This window comes from Kogia breviceps, chromosome 1 (genome assembly GCF_026419965.1).
Source record: "Kogia breviceps isolate mKogBre1 chromosome 1, mKogBre1 haplotype 1, whole genome shotgun sequence".
Lineage (NCBI taxonomy): Eukaryota > Metazoa > Chordata > Mammalia > Artiodactyla > Physeteridae > Kogia > Kogia breviceps.
The window spans coordinates 57,326,454-57,343,314 of NC_081310.1; the positions used below are offsets into that span (position 1 = coordinate 57,326,454).

Below are 16,861 nucleotides of genomic sequence, written 5' to 3' on the forward strand. Positions count from 1 at the left end.
CTATGACCTGGACAGCCGGGTGCAGAGAGGAGCACCTGGCCTGTTTAGTCTCCCAAGTAGCCACCTACCAAGACCTTATCCAATGGGAGATTCTCATCCAATAGGAAAGAGGAGTTGGAAGCTGCACAGACAACACAAAGCCAGACAGCACAGCTAATATCCAGGAATTAGAAAAGCCTCTGTGAAGCCTGTGGCTTGGGAGATGCAGTCCTTGGGAAGCAGTGGTTGGCCTTATTTATTTCCATCATGATTAATTACCAGGAAACAAAGTAATGACTATATGCTCCATATCATTTTGCAAATCTTATTAACTGTTGGGTAAGTTCAATTTATTTACAACACTAATATCTGTTTATGTCAGCCAAGTTGGCAGTGTGGTTAGCCCTTGGCAACTTCAAGGAATTAGAATATGGTTAAAACAAACAACAAACATTAGAAGGAACATCGTCTCTGAGGAGGCTGGGCTGGGGAGGAGTTTGATCTCAGGGCCTTAACTGCAGCTGCTTCTCCCTTGGGTCTTTTCTGCAGCTCCATGCCCCCACCCCCGCCACTGCCCTCCCCCACCCCGCCCAGGTAAGACATTGATAGGAGCAGAGGCTCCGGAGGGGCCCAGGTTACATCTCCAGTGACTTGGCGATGGGTTGAGTTGGTTAGGAGGAGAGAAGCAGGTGGTCTTGCATTTTACAAGTTCTATTGAATTGAGGCAAAATTTCTGGTCATCTGTAGGACCTTCAATTAAAATGAGTTGAATAGGAGTTTACACAGCCCTGTTTCATCAGCCCTGAATGCAGGGACCTGGGTCTGGGATGGAGGAAAGGATGGGGCAAGAGTGCGGACAGGGCCTTCCCTGGTGGCGCAGTGGTTGAGAGTCCGCCTGCCGATACAGGGGACACGGGTTCGTGCCCCGGTCCCGGAAGATCCCACATGCCGCAAAGCGGCTGGGCCCGTGAGCCATGGCCACTGAGCCTGCGCGTCCGGAGCCTGTGCTCCGCAAAGGGAGAGGACACAACAGTGAGAGGCCCGCGTACCGCAAAAAGAAAAAAAGAAAAAAGTGGGCGGACAGCCAGTGATGCGCGTGCGCAAAGAAACCGCCGCGCAAAACGGCGGAAACCGTGTGCGTGGGCGGTTGGTCCAGTCGGCGCCGGCCTCCTGCGATGTTCGTTGAAGTGAAACTGGGTCCTGTTGCCAGTCTAGTCAGCCTTGAGACTCCTGTGCCGGCTGTTCCTTCTTCTGGAGAGGATGAAGCCACGGAGTCTGCTGAGGTAATGGCCTGGATTTTTTTTTTTTTAATTTTTGGTGGTACGCGGGCCTTCCACCATTGTGGCGTCTCCCGTTGCGGAGCACAGGCTCCGGACGCACGGGCTCAGCGGCCATGGCTCACGGGCCCAGCTGCCCCGCAGCATGTGGGATCTTCCCGGACCGGGGCACGAACCCGTGTCCCCTGCATCGGCAGGCGGATTCTCAACCACTGCGCCACCAGGGAAGCCCTGGCCTGGATTTTAATTGGTGCTAAGTGACCTCTTTGCGGGAGGCTTCAGGGTTCGATTCATGCTTACACTTAGGGACAGACGAGGTCCCCTCTTCTTGGGGGCACACGGGGCTGGGGACCGTCAGCTTAGGGCACGTCAGATGTCCTTGGCTACATCCACTACAATTTAGACGCTTCAGATATTTAGTATCTTTCCTCGCGGTGCACACTCAACCTTGGCGGAGAAACTCAACAGTGGTGGTGGTCACATCATCTAAAAAGAAACATTCTCTTATCAATAAACCTCCTGACTAGAATATTCAAATCGAATCACTATGCAACTTTAATCATCTTCTTTAAACCCCGCCCCCCGGCCCGCCGCTTATCAGGCCCACTCAGTAGCCTCCTGAGGGACCATCACAAAGTCTCTTACCAGGAGCTCCATGGGAGGAGGGATTGATCCCCGTGCTCACGACCCGGCACAGCCAAAGAGGAGTGAGAGAGGGGAGAAGGGGAGCCCACCCTCCTTCTGCCACCTGGATTCCTCTGGGACTCAGGAACCCAGCTGAAGTTGTCTCTCTGCCCTCACATACCCCTCACACACTCAGATTTCCTCCTCAGAGCCTCTTCCTTGCCCAGGTGGAGCCATGGCTGTGTGTGACAGCTCAGTTTCCATCTACCCACCAAACCCAACCTTCTCAATGACCCCGTGAAGGCCTGCTTTCTTCGAAGACTCCTTTCCTGACTGTCCTGCCCCTCCTAGACCTCGCACCCCAAACTCACTCTCTCCCCCACCATCATTAAGGCAAAGGCGTTTATTTCCCCACAACACTGAGAGGCCCGCGTACCGCAAAAAAATAAAATAACATAAAATAAAATAACAAAGGAAACTTTCTATCGCTACCAAAATCAGAAAAATCTAGAACCCCTTGCCATGTAGAACACCAGAAATAATTTTAGTGAAAACCAAGTACTGTGAATAATTTCTGGATCCAAACTGTTGCTTGCCTGAGTTTGCTCTGCATTAGAAAAGGGAACTGGAAAGTCTCAAAGAGGAGCTCAAGACCAGCTCCAAACAAGACCTTCTCCTTGGTGTCAGGAGAAGAAAGAGACCTAAAAAGATAAGAACACTCCTGCTGTGGAAGTCTGCGGTCGTTAATTTCTTGTGCGTGCGTGTTGGTTTGAAAACTGGCCCCAATAGACGGTAGGCTTGGAGAGACGGAAGAAAGAGGCAGCCACTCCAGACTGGTAGGAGGCAGGGTTAACGCGCAAGAGAACTTACATATGAGGCTTGTCTTGAGTGCCGCAATATGAGTAGATCTCTGCACTTGCCCACCAGAATCTCAACAGTTTACAGAGAGGCCTTAACAGGGTTCAGACACATATACGCCGTCCAGATGGTATAACACTTAACTGCTGCATCCTTGAAGTAGCTCCTAGTGTGAGAACAGTGGGTGGAATGTACATTGCAAGGACAGGGGAGGGAGGAGCCTCAGATTGCCTGGGTCAAGGTCACAGGTCCACAAGTGGTCACATCCTCTCGGTGACCTCTTCCAACAATGCACCCACTACAGTCATCTCATATACCAGTCCCAAGCACTGGGAAACGCTATTATTTTAAGGTGAGAAAATTGAGGTCCATTGCTGGGCAGTGAGTGACTTGCCCAAGGTCACAGGGCTGAAAAGTAATGACTTCTATTTGACAAATCCTGTGCCCCGAGCCAGGATGTGAGGATCCAGAAGAGGGAGAATCAAGGCAAGTACTTTCTTTGCCCCTATGGAGCTTACTGTCCAGTGGAGGAGAAAGACTAAATAAATAATCAGACTGAAAAATTAAATAATGATAATTGCAGCAAGCATTATAAAGAAAAAGCTCAGGAAACTAGAGGATCTTGCAATGGGAGAATCTACCTGGACTTGGGTGTGGGGGGGTCATCAAGTGGGCTCTTAAGGAAATCACATGTAGGCTAGAGGTGAAGGGCAAGTAAGAAGTGGCAGGGAAAAAGTTTTAAGCAGAGTGACGTGCATGTGCAAAGGTCCCGAGGCCAGGTGGCTGGCGCAGTGACTGAGGAGGAGAATGGGTACATTTAAAGCTGAGGGAGGAAGGAGTTCAGGTTTCCTCCACAGCAATAGTTTTCTTCCACTCTGGACTTCTGACTCCTAGGGAGGTTTATTTCCCCTGTCACATGTCACCCTTTGGTTAAGTCACTTAATCTCTCTGAGCCTCTGTTTTCTTTCTTTTCTGTAAAATGGATCAATAGTAATCTACTGTATAGGCTCACATGAGAATTAAATGAGATGTTCTTTGTAGACCAAGAAGTGCCCTCCAGTGTTAGCGCAGTTAGGTAAATTGCTTTCCTTGTGCCGAGGGGCCAGCAGAGGTGCAGAGAGGTGAAGTGACTTACTAGGGTCACACAGCTACCAAGCCAAGACCCTTCAGGGATGGACACAGGAGAGGAGCTTGCTCTGGTGATCCTCTTTTACAGGTTAGTTTGGAGGGGCTACTGGATGGAAGCCGCTGGGACCAAAAGACCTCTGGTCGCTTGGGAGAGAAAACTCCTCAGAAGAACTTGTTTCCCAGCTTGAAAAGGAATGGACAAGGAACCGCAGCGCAGCCCAGCGGTGAGTGTGTGGAAGATGGGCGCTCAGCCCAAAGCTGGGTCAGCAAATCACTGGACCCCAAATACAACCACGCCCCTACTCCAGGCTCCACCGCCACAGTCCCCTCCCTGTCAGCTGACCTCACTAAGCATTAGCAGGTCGGGCTCAAGATGCTTTTCCTCCCAGATGCTTTGCAGGTTCCAAAAGGATATTGACAGAGGGGGAACCTCTCCAGGCTCCCAGAAGGAAGCTCGGATGGTGGGATGGAGGCAGGGAACAGAAGGACTATTTTAAGACTGGGGGTGGAGAGGTAGGTATGGTCCATAACATGCAGGCAACTACTCACTTACTACTTGACCTGAGTGATTAGTTTCCTGGCTTTTAGTTTTCTTATCTGTTCAAGGTGGGGGGGTGCGGGGGATGCCATTAGCCCTAGCTCCTCATAGCTTGTGTGAGATGAGAAAAAAAAAAGATTTATAGAAAAGAACTTAGCGAATTTCTTAAAAATGGTAAAATTTCCAGCAATATCAGTTATCCAGAGGATTTCAATCTCTTTCTAGTCCTGCCCACTTGCCTCACTCTTGCCCTCTCTGGCATCTCTGGAAACTTCTGTGAAGTGCTCAGAGCCTGAGGAACCTGGTTTGTGAAACTTTGGTCTAGAGAAATAAGCTCTCTAATAGGATTAATTAAACCCGGGTTAAACATAGCCCTGCCATCGAGTAGTTGATGACCTTGGACAAGTCGCTTGACCTCCCCGGGGCCAGGTGTTTCAGGGCACAGACAAAAGTAGCTCTGTGGAAAGTTACAGGGTTCCCCTGCATACTCTATTATTTTGTGGTGATTGTTATAGGTGGCTAAATCCCACAAATTAGAAGGAGCCAGAGAGAGACAGAGTCTGCTGGCTCACGTAGCTGAGAAGGTAGGTGTGGCCTCAGGTGTGGCTGGATCCAGGACTTAAATGACGTCCAAATTCTCTCCCTCCATCTCTCAGCTCAGCTGTTGTCTGGGCACTGGTCTCTCTATAAACGCCTGTCCTGTATCATGCCAACTCAGCAACCCCTACTACCATCCACATAGACAATCCCAAGGAAGGCCTTTTATTAGCTGGCTTGAATCCTGTGCCTCTCAGGGGCCAATCCCATGGCTGGAGAGCAGGCCCCATAATTGGTGGTCCCTTCAGAGCCACACAGGGAGGGGAAGAGCTGCTCCCCAAAGGAAGGGAGTATGTTTTGCAAAAGGGGTAAGTAATATGAGCAAATCAAAAGAGCAGCTCTCGCTCTCACCCCGGGCATATCTTGCTGTACGGTGAGTTTAAGTACAGCTGAAGTGACTTTTGAGTGGCAGAATTAATTCCAAAGGACCCTGGAGGTCTTGTCCACCCTCTCCCAGCTCTGGCCTCCCCTGCCAGCCTGGGAATGATAGTCACCCAGTGTTAGAGCTAGCACATAGAAACACTCTCCAGAACAGTTTGAGAATCCGTGAACAACTGACAGAAAGAGAGGAGGATGGCAGGGTTGTAGAGAGATCTGGTTCAGGCATTTTCTAAGCTGACTCATTACACACCAAGAGAACTTTGGTTTTATTTCTAAACTATTTTGCAGCCTTTGGGGGAAGGGAGAAGATGTCATCTTAAGAGGTCACAGAGCAATCTGTCTGCTGGCCAAGTCAGGGTCACAGGTGTGTTTGGCCAGCATGGTGTCTTGTTGTTTAAGGTTTTTTTCTTTGTTTTGTTTTTGGAGAAGTCACCAACATTTAAAATGTTGGAGATGTCACAGGAAAATGTGGAATTTTGGCCTCTCTTAAAGTAGAATGGCAGTACTGGGCCACATCCCTGCATGGCAACAGGAGGGTGGATCTGGGTAGCAGCTTCCCCATTGAACAGGGCATGTGAGCTGCAGTCGCCACCACTCCCTTTGATATCCCCCAGCTTGCACCTGGCCACTCACTCACGCCCCCTGCCTTGGCCTGTGGTCATTTTTGGGTCCTGCACTAAATGGCTTTGGGGCCACAGACCAAAGACCAGCCACCAGTCTAGAGACCTTCCCTGATGGAAAGTGAGACCAGCTAGAAAGGAAGAAGTTTGTTCCCAAGCCTGCAGGCTGAACACAGTGACTCAGAATTTTGGTGTGAGCAGCTAGAACAGAACAGAGCAAAACATCCAGCGGGAAAGAGGCTTTCACAGTGGCCTCTTCACCCACCCCATTTTATGGATGGGAACACCGAGGCTCAGAGGGAAGGGCATTTGGACCTCGGTTTTCCTGCTCAAAGGCCAGGTTCTATCAACCAAACCAAATCATTTCCTTCCTTCCTTTGCTTCCTTCCACAAATCTTTATTAATAGCAAGCAGTAGGCCCTTTGCACACATCACTCCCTCTGTTTTTTCCCATTCACTGGACAAGTATTTATTGAGCCACTTACGCATTCGGGTGCTGAACTAGGTGCTGGGGAAATACGAGTAAAAAGAAAATACAAGCAGGAAGCCTACCCACCTGGGTCCCACTTTAGGCGGGGCCTGAGGCGGCGGGGGCGGGGCGGGGCGGGGCGGCGGGGTTGGCCCTGGTTGGCACTTGCCCAGCCCAGTGGGTGTGCAGCAGCAGCTGAGTCAGGACCAGCACCCAACATCGGGCATCGAGGCACGGCACGGACGCCGCGCCGGCCTTGCCTCCGACCCGGACCGACCCCAGGCAAATTGTGGGTGCCAAGGAGAGGCCACATCTCAGGGCTACGGAGGTGACAAGGGAGAGAGGTGAGCGCAGGGTTAGAAAAATGGCTGAATTGCAAATCCCGGAAGGGGAGGCTGGGGGGTGGGTGTAGGCTTCAAGACAGGGGTAGAAAGTTAACATTTGCTTATTTCTTAGCAAACCGGGTGGTAGAGACTGGTTCCTTATAGCCTCTTGTGCTAAAAATACCACTTTTCCTTTGGACTGCCTGCTGAGATTTCTCCCTCCCCTCCATCCTGAGGAGATGCTGAGAGGATTCTTGAGGGGAAGGGAGGGAGGGACTGGACGTCTGGCTTGTGGTGGAGGGGTATTCACACTGCTGGCTGGGCCTTGGGGGTAAAAAGGCTGACTTCCGGGGTCTCAACCCACCTCTCTGAAAAAGGAGGCCCAGGCACACCACCGATCCTTCAGCTAGTTCAGGTGGAGTGGGACTAGGCGGTTTGCTTTGCTGGACAACAGGAAACTTGTATCTGTTTAAACTGGGCCAAGAGACTAGTTGCACCTGGTCCTAGTGAAAGCAACCAACAGGTTAAGTCCAGTGTCACGAGGAGATCTTGAAAAGTTCAGTCTATTCCCAGGTAGTGAGTGCTTGATTCAGTGCCTGATCTGTGCCAGGCCCTGTTCTGATGCTGGGGATACAGCAGTAAACAAGACAGCCATGGCCTCTTGTTCCAGAAAGCTGATTTTTGGTGGAGAAGACAGATAATTGCAAGTTGAAGTAAATGCTGGGACAAAAAACAAGGGACTGGGATAGAGGACCAGAGCTCCTTTAGTTGTAGCCTGCAGGGAAAGTGTCTTTGAGGAGGTGATGTTGAAATTGAAGTCAAGCCTTGGGAAGAGCGGGGCAGAGACATTCCAGACCATGGAGAGTCTGTGCTGAAGTCCTGAGAAAGGTAAGTTGTGGATGTGTCAAGGAGCTGAAAGAAAACCAGAGAGGGACTTCCCTGGTGGTGCAGTGGTTAAGAATCCGCCCGCCAATGCAGGGGACACGGGTTCGAGCCCTGGTCTGGGAAGATCCCACATGCCGCAGAGCAACTAAGCCTGTGTGCCACAACTACCGAGCCCGAGTGCCCCAACTTCTGAAGCCCGTGCTCCTAGAGCCCGTGCTCCGCAACAAGAGAAGCCACCGCAATGAGAAGCCTGCGCACCGCAACGAAGACAACGCAGCCAAAAATAAATAAATAAATAAATAAATTTAAAAACAGGGAAAGAAAAAAGAAAACCAGAGAGGACCAGGATGAAGTGGGGAGGTGGGCAGGGGCCAGGCCGTGCAAGACTGTGTCTAGGAATGGAGAGTTTTTATAAAACCATTGAAGGGTTTTATGGGAGAAGAAAAAAAAAAAAGTCCACCCACCTGGAGGTCTAACAGAACAGATAAGAAAAGGAGAGAGTTGGAGACAGTGAACATGGCTATGAAGGCAATGAATTAAATGGTGTGATACGATGGGGAGGGGTGGTCAGGGGTAGCGTTTATAAGAAGGTAGCATCCTTTTGGCATTCAAGACCCAAATAGCAAGACGTGAGCGGCAGGCATGCCCAGCTCACGATGGAGGCCAAGTCACAACTCTCCAGAGATGCCAAACTAAACAACAAGCTGGGTCAAGGGGTGAGGGGCAAGACCTTGACCTTGTTAATTAGGGTCTGGGTACCTGCACTCATCAAGGGTTTTTTTTTTCCTTTTTGCTTTCTTTTTAATTTTTGGGTGGGGGGCGTGGGGCTCACAAAGAGGCTCTCTGTGAATCGTGAGTCAAGATGTGGGCTTAAATCCCTGCTCCGTCCTCTATGTGTGACCTCGGGCACCTGTCACACCTCTCAGAGCCTCAGTCTCCTCCAAGGTAAAATGGGGACCCCATGACACCCATGGGGCAGGGAGGTTGAGAGGAGTTGATGAGCTTGTGTGTGTAAAGGGCTGATCCCAGTGCCTGGCCCTGGGTCCCAGCTCTGAAAACAGCACTGAAATTCTGATAACCCTGTAAGTTGTCAGAGCTGGAAGGGACTCAGAGAGTGGGGCCAGCCCCATCCTTTTGCATATGAAGACAGAGAGGGGAGCAGCCTGCCCAAGGCCACACAGCAACTGCACTGTCAGTAGCTGCATCACTGCCAGCCTCTCCCTATGGCCTAGAACCAGCCTGCTTCCAGAAAGGCCCTCTGGCTTCCTCCCCTCCCTCCTTCCCCCTTCCTCTCCCTGTGGCCTCTGATGATGATCATGGGCCAGGGATCTTAGGCATCATGGCTGCCTGAGCTTCCATCTGTGGTTTCACTCAGACCAGGTGTGCCAGGCCCACAGACCTCATCTGTGATTCTAAACCCATTCTGAACCAGTTCTAAACTACCTCAGGGCTGGCTGGTTGTGGAAGAAGGGGAGGGCTGCGTAAGGGATCAAAAAGTTCTGGGCTCTGAAGGTTGGGATCAAATCCCAGTTCTTACACTTCTCAGCTGTGTGCCCTTGGACAAGTTGACCTTCTGAACCTCAGTTTCCTCATGTATGAAATGGGGTTACACCTGAGGGCACTTCTCCAGGGTTTTTCTTATAGGGGCACTGATCCCATTCCTGGGGGCTGCACCTGCATGACCTAATCACCTCCCAAAGGTCTCACCTCCTAATACCATCACACTGGCGATTAGTTTCAACATGAATTTGGGTGGTGATGGTGGTGGTGGGGTGGGGGAGACCCAAACATTCAATCTTTTACAAGGTCCCAGAGCTGATTTCTCCTCTCCCCTAAGGCACACCAAGGCGACACCATTTAAAAGGAAAGGAAACCACGGTGCGGAGACCCCAGAGACGGAGACCCTCCTGCAGCAACAAGGGGGCAAGAGGGGCCCACTGCTGAGGGCCATCTGGCAGGTGGGCCGCTCCACCTTCCTCCTGGGGACCCTCAGCCTCATCATCAGTGACGTCTTCAGGTTCACGGTGCCCAAGCTCCTCAGGTGGGTCCAGGCCTTGGGTGCCTCGCTGAGGCTGGTGGTCCCATTAACGGCGTCCTTCCAGGACCAGGGGACCTTCAGCCCTCCTCCTGCCTCTGCCTAGACCTCTGGTGCTCAGGGCACTGAGGGTGGGTGAAAAGGATACTCAGGAAGGACCAATTAAACAAGAAAGTGAGTGACCTTGGGGAGGGAAAACGAGTGAATTCTAGCCTGACTCTATCCGTTTGCTTTTGCTATACAACAAAGCCCCTCAAAAGTGAGGGGCTTAGGGCTTCCCTGGTGGCGCAGTGGTTGAGAGTCCGCCTGCCGATGCAGGGGACACGGGTTCGTGCCCCGGTCCGGGAAGATCCCACATGCCGTGGAGCGGCTGGGCCCGTGAGCCGTGGCCACTGAGCCTGCGCGTCCGGAGCCTATGCTCTGCAACGGGAGAGGCCACAGCAGTGAGAGGCCTGCATATCTCAAAAAAAAAAAAAAAAAAAAAGTGAGGGACTTAAAGCCACTTCTTTAGCTCATGATCCTGTGGGTCAGCAATTCAAGCTGGCTTCAGCTGGGTGATTCTTCTTTTCTTGGCTGGGTTCACTCATCTGTCTGCAGTCACCTGTGGGGCTGGCTGGGGACTGGCTGGTCCAAGACAGTCCCAGCTGGGATATCTTGTCTCTGCTCCGGTGGTCTCTCATCCTCAAAAGGCTAAATCCGGCTTGTTCACAGGGCCATTTGGCAGGATTCCAAGACAAAGCAAAAGTTGCATTTTCTCGTGAGGCCAAAGCTGGTTGCACAGCCAGCCCAGATTCAAGAGGTGGCATGTTAGTGTGTTAGGGCTGCCATAACAAAGCACTACAAACTGGGTGACTTTAAACAACAGAAATTTTTTTCTGGTGCTTATCTTTTCTACTGTTCTTTCTTTTCTTTTTTAATTGAAGTACAGTTGATTTACAATGTTGTGTCAGTTTCAGGTATACAGCAAAGCGATTCAGTTATATTGTACATACATATGTCAATATATTCTTTTTCAGGTTCTTTTCCCTTATAGCTTATTACAAAATATTGAGTAAAGTTCCCTGTGCTATACAGTAGGTCCTTGTTGGTTATCTATTTTATAATAGTAGTGTATATATGTTAATCCCAAACTCCTAATTTATCCCCACCCCTTTTCTCTTTGGTAACCATGAGTTTCTCTTCTATGTCTATGGGTCTATTTCTGTTTTGTATATAAGTTCATTTGTATCATTTTTTTTAGATTTCACATATAAGTGACATCATATGATATTTGTCTTTCTCTGACTTACTTCATTTAGTATGATAATATCTAGGTCCATCCATGTTGCTGCAAATGGCACTATTTCATTCTTTTTTATGGCTGAGTAATATTCCATTGTATACCTATACCACATCTTCTTTATCCATTCAGTGGACCTGGAGGTTGCTTCCATGTCTTGGCTATTATTGTAAATAGAGCTGCAGTAAACACTGGGATGCACGTTTCTTTTCAAACTAGAGTTTTCTCCAGATATATGCCCAGGAGTGGGATTGCTGGATCATAGGTCAACTCCATTTTTAGTTGTTTAAGGAACCTCCGTATACTGTTCTCCATAGTGGCTGCCCCCATTTACATTTCCACCAACAGTGTAGGAGGGTTCCCTTTTCTCCACACCCTCTCCAGCATTTATTATTTGTAGACTTTCTGATGATGGCTATTCTGACCGGTGTGAGGTGATACCTCATTACAGTTTTGATTTGCATTCCTCTAATAATTAGCGATATTGAGCATCTTTTCATGTGCGTTTTGGCCATCTGTATGTCTTCTTTGAAGAAATGTCTATTTAGGTCTCTGCCCATTTTTCAATTGGGTTGTTTTTTTGATATTGAGCTGTATGAGCTGTTTGTATGTTTTGGAGATTAATCCCTTCTCGGTCACATCGTTTGCAAATATTTTCTCCCATTCTGTAGGTTGTCTTTTCGTTGTGTTTATGGTTTCCTTTGCTGTGCAAAAGATTTTAAGTTTAATTAGGTCCCATTTAAACAACAGAAGTTTTTGTCCTCACGTTACTGGAGGCTAGATGTCCAAGATCAGTGTTGTTTCTTCTGAGGCCTCTCTCCTTGCCCAGACAGCTGCCTTGTCGCTGTGTCCTCACGTGGTTTTTCCTCTGAGCACATGCACCCCTGGTGTCTCCTTATGTGTCCAAATTTCCTCTTCTTACAGGGACACCAGTTGTATTGGATTAAGGCCCATCCTAACGGCCTCATTTTAACTGAATCACCTCTTTAAAGGTCCTATTTTCAAATACACAGTCGTATTCTGAGGTACCGGGGGTTTGGACTTTAACATATAAATTTTGTGAGGACACAGTTCAGCCCCTAACAGGTGGCGGTAAAAACTTCACCTGTTGATTGGTGGAGACGCAAGTCACGCTGAAAATGAGTGTGGACAGTGGGGGAAATGATTGCAACCATTTGTGTAGAAAACAAAAAAGAACCCCATACTGTCTGGTCCTCCAGACCTGGCCAGGCTTAGGCAGAGGCAATAGCCATGGGTGCCCTTTCTCACCAGCCTCTTCCTGGAGTTTATTGGTGACCCCAAGACCCCGGCCTGGAAGGGCTGTCTTCTCGCCATGCTGATGTTCCTCTCTGCCTGCCTGCAAACACTGTTCGAGCAGCAGCACATGTACAGACTCAAGGTGCTACAGATGAGGCTGCGAATGGCCATCATGGGCCTGGTGTACAGAAAGGTGAGCCCCGGGGGAGAGGCGTGGCCTTTCCTCTCTCTCCATCCTGTCCCAATTCACAGACAAATGTTCCAGCCAAGAAGTGGAATGTTCCTGAACCGTTACTGTCATCAGTGCCTAAAACCACACTCATTCATCACTTTACTCATGTTTGCCCACACCACACCCTCACCTTCTTGGCTATTTCTGTAAGGCTTGCGTGATCTGACCCTGGCACCTCTTCTAGCTGATTACATCACACACTTCCTTCACACTTCTTTCACTTTCCTCCGGCCCCACAGGTCTTCTTTCAGTTCCTCAAGCACGCCAAACAATCTCCCACCTCAGGGCCTTTGCACTTGCTGTTCCCACTGCCTGGGCACCCTTTCCACAACTCTTCATGTAGTGAACACTCACCCCCCTGAGGATAAAGGGCTAACCTACGGGCTGTGTGGAAACTGGATAAAGGTGGACTGTCAGCTATTTTACCCGGTAACACTGCTTACAATTAAAATGAGCCCTGACCCCTTGGTAAATTGCATCTGGGCTGAAAGTTCTGCCAATGAACTATGATACCCGGAGGGAAGCCATAGCATTGGGCTTGGGCTTCTCTCTGCAGTGATTCTTGTCCCCTTGGGGGACCTTGGAACCGAAACCTGTGAGGCTGCTGCTCTAAGAGATGTTGGCCCCTCTGGGGTCTGGAGCATCTGAGCAAGGCAGTCCTGTGTAAGCCCCTTTCTCTCACACCTGAGCTGTCACTTGGGAAAGAAGGGGGCAAAGGGATCAGCTCCTGGGTGGCCGTGTAGCTCCTGAATTTCAGGCCACATCCCCCTGAGCACACTGGAGCTGGTGTGGCCTGTCCGGTCTCGGGAGTCCACACATGGAGCTGAGGCTGCAGGAAGATGACCCGAAGGCTTTGCTCTTCCCATCCCCACCCTTGGGGCAGCCGCCTTCATCACCTGATGAGGTCATACCCCTCCACTCTGCCCTCTGGGCTGCTTCTGTTTTAACTGTGTCTTCTTACTTTCTGTATCTGGTGCTTTGACATCTGGGGTCTTGCTGACCCTGGAGGGACTGCCCCTCTGTCCCTCCCAGGATCAGCCAGTTCCCAGAGATGCTAAGAGACTCATCTGAAAGCATCTCTTTCACATGCAAGCCAACCAATCCAGAGCTCACACCCCAACTGCCTCCTTTTTGGGCCCTAACACTCTAGGCCACTATCCCCTGCCTTAATCGCCCCGGGGCAGGGTACCAGACAATGAGGCCCAGCTCCTATGCCTAGAGCCCGGTGGAATTATTCAAACTAGCCAATCCTAAACCTGCTTACCCTGCCTGACCTTCCCATGAAAACCACAACAAGCTCTTGCCTGTGGTCCCCCCAACCCTGCAGCATCCTGGTGCTTCCCCAGTGGCCCCCTCATAGCGTGGGGTGCCCCCTCCTCTTGAGATCTGTGAGTATAATAAACCCTCTTGTCAAGGGCAGTCTTCTCTGATCTGTGGGCTTGCCATGCCTGAATAATGATAAAAACCTATATTTGAAAACACTTCTTCATGGCACTCATCATAATTACTATTAAAGGATGAACTATGTACATCTTTATTTAATTTTGTCCCCCAGCTCAAACTCCACTCCGAAGAGAGCAAGTGCCCTGCCTCTGTTGATCACAGTACTCACCTCAGAGTGAGGCCCAGAGCAGGTGCTCGGTAAAGATTTGAAGATTTTTTTTTCACATTTCTACACTCAATCATTGCCAGCTCACCACTTCACCCCCTCACTTCTTCCCTGACACACTCAGCAGAGAGAGAGAGAGGACTGCAAGTAGAACGTAGCATTCAACAGGTTGGAAGGGGTCCACTGTGACCCCAGAGTTAGGGCAAATTTGGGGCTGCCAGAAAACCAGCTTGGTGTCTGAGAGGCACACTGAATGCCTGCAGGGGTCAGTCTAACACCCTGTCTAGCCCATGTCGTGCCTCTGTCATCCTGGATTCCAATCCTGGCCCAGTCACTTAGGAGCCCTCTGGCTTTGGGCAAATTGGTCAATTTCTCTGTGCCTCAGTTTCCTTAGCTGTGAAATGGGGTTAATAATTCTGCATCTCACTGATTCTAGTCTCACGTTTTTTTTCTCTTTTTAACTTCTGAAATCAAGATGTTTTAATTTAGTTGGCATTGATGTTTTTTCCCATAGTGATACAAAAGTAGAGAGTACTTTATCCACAGTGTTTTAGATTGAATGAAATATGGCAGTACCCGCTCCATACAGTTGTCTGATGTGCCCCATCACGGAAAATGGTGAAACTGTTAGTTTATTGAGCACAGTGCCTAGGCTGTAGCGCTCAGCAGATGACCACCATTATCAGCATTATCACCATTATCAACTATTGCTTTCACCACTCGCTAGTAGTATGTTATTAATTGTTATTAGTCCAGTGCTTTAGGGGTTTCAGGGTATTTTCATTTTTGTCTTCTCCCTGGAGTCTCACAATGGGAGGTTAGCTGAGGAGATTTTATTAGCCCACTTTGCAGATGAGTGAACTGAGGCTCAGATGGTAAAGAAATCTGCCTCAGCCAGCAGGGGCAGCACAGCTTAGACCCCGGCCTGCTGGGTGGCTGTTCTCTTGCTCAGTCCAAGCCGTGGGCCTCCCTCCCTCCTGGGCCCTTCCTCCCTCGTGGTCCTCCCTAACTGCCCCTCACCCCCTCCTTCCCTCCCTCCTGATTCAGGTCTCCATCTTCTGCCCCTCCCAGGTCCTGGCTCTGTCCAGCAGCTCCAGAAAGGCCAGCGCAGTGGGGGACGTGGTCAACCTGGTGTCTGTGGATGTGCAGCGGCTGACTGAGAGCATCACCTACCTCAACGGGCTGTGGCTGCCGCTCATCTGGATCATCATCTGCTTTCTCTACCTCTGGCAGGTGTTCTGGGGCAGAGAGAGCTGGGATTTGAGTTGAATCCTCCTCACCCACCCTCCCCCTCCTCCTCTTCCTCCTCCCACTCCTCCTCCTCCTTCCTCTCCTCCTCCGGCTCCTCCTCCTCAATCCTATCTCCATCTGCACACTGTGGGCTGATGTAATGGGCAAAGGCTTAGACGAGGATGACCTTCACTTCACCTTGGGCTGGATGCTCACCTCTCAGGGCCTCAGTTTCCTCATCTGTATGATGATGATGGTGATGACATTGGCACTTTTTGGGTGTGATATCGGGGTAACAAGTGAGCAGATTAGGCATGTTTTGAAGTTACCAGTAATGGTAGGGCACCATCACCACCACCACTACCAACAACAAAAAAAAGGGAAAGAAAATTTAGGGGAAAGAATTTACTACTTGGTTTTCAAAAAGCATTAAGTAGCCAACCAGGCCAAAAAAAAAAAAAAAAAAAATCAGAACTTTTTCTAACTTTCTTATATCTGTTTTGTGGTGCAGGATTTTCTTTTTTCTTTTTAATTAAAATCACAGACTTTGTAGTGGGACTGCCTCGGTTCGAAACCTGCTTTCAGCACTTGCTAGTTGTAAAACCTTCCAGTAAGTAACTTAGCCTCTCCGTGCGTCATTTCCTCATTGGCAAAGTGAGGACTGTAATTAACCGAAGTGCCCCAGCCCTTGAGTTGCTGAGGAATTAAATGAGCTAATACCTGTGAAGCACTTAGATAGCATCTGGGACACAGCTATACCCTATAGGTGTTTAATTGTCTTGTTGGTTATGCATGGGGGTGGGGCAGTTCATTTGAAGATCTTCTTCAGCTCTGCTCCATGAGGGCTGGTTCCAGGCTCACAGACTTTTCTGTAAAGGAGCAGATTGTAGATATTTTAGACGTTAGGGGCCATAGGGTCTCTCTCAAAACTATTTAACTCTTCCCTTCTAGTGCACAAGCAGCCACAGACAATACTAATCAAACAGGCCTGGTGGTGTTCCAATAAAATTGCTTATGGACACTGAAGTTTGAATTTCATGTAATTTACACATATCATGAAATCATCTTCGTTTGATTTTCTTCAATCATTTTAAAATGTAAGAACGATAAACAATCTTTGTATGGCTTGAGGTCGGCATGTAAACAGGTGGAGAGATCTGGCCCATGTGCTGTGTTTCACAGGCCCCTGGGTGAGTGTATCAACGGCATATTGATTGTGAGTGAGTGTGGAATGCTCCAGAATACCAGCTGTGTGTTATCATCATTATTGTACCTCTGCTACTGCTCCAGTGTCCCCACAGTAAGGGCTTGGGGCCTGGACACTTTTGGACTTGCTACCTTGCAGTCTAGGACCTAGCATACAGAGGGTGCTCAGCAAGTGCATAACTGTTGGCTGTTATTATTAGAGAGAAAAGGAGGAAGGACACTGGGGAAAATGCAGGGCAGTTAAACAGGCCGACCCGTGACTCAAGTGAAACTGCAGACAACACACCCATCACTTTCCCTGACTCTTGGCAGGTGGTCCTAACATCAGAAAGTC

General features: G+C 49.5%; 1 protein-coding gene across 1 annotated transcript; it reads left to right on the top strand.

Annotated features, from left to right (window-relative positions):
- Positions 1-1,069: 1,069 nt before the first annotated feature.
- Positions 1,070-15,360, top strand: LOC131753931 (ATP-binding cassette sub-family C member 6-like). The gene is made up of 5 exons (XM_059059717.1): positions 1,070-1,156; positions 3,960-4,090; positions 9,517-9,720; positions 12,266-12,443; positions 15,139-15,360. The coding sequence occupies exons 1-5, from the start codon at positions 1,070-1,072 to the stop codon at positions 15,358-15,360; spliced, it is 822 nt and encodes a 273-aa protein (XP_058915700.1).
- Positions 15,361-16,861: the final 1,501 nt, after the last annotated feature.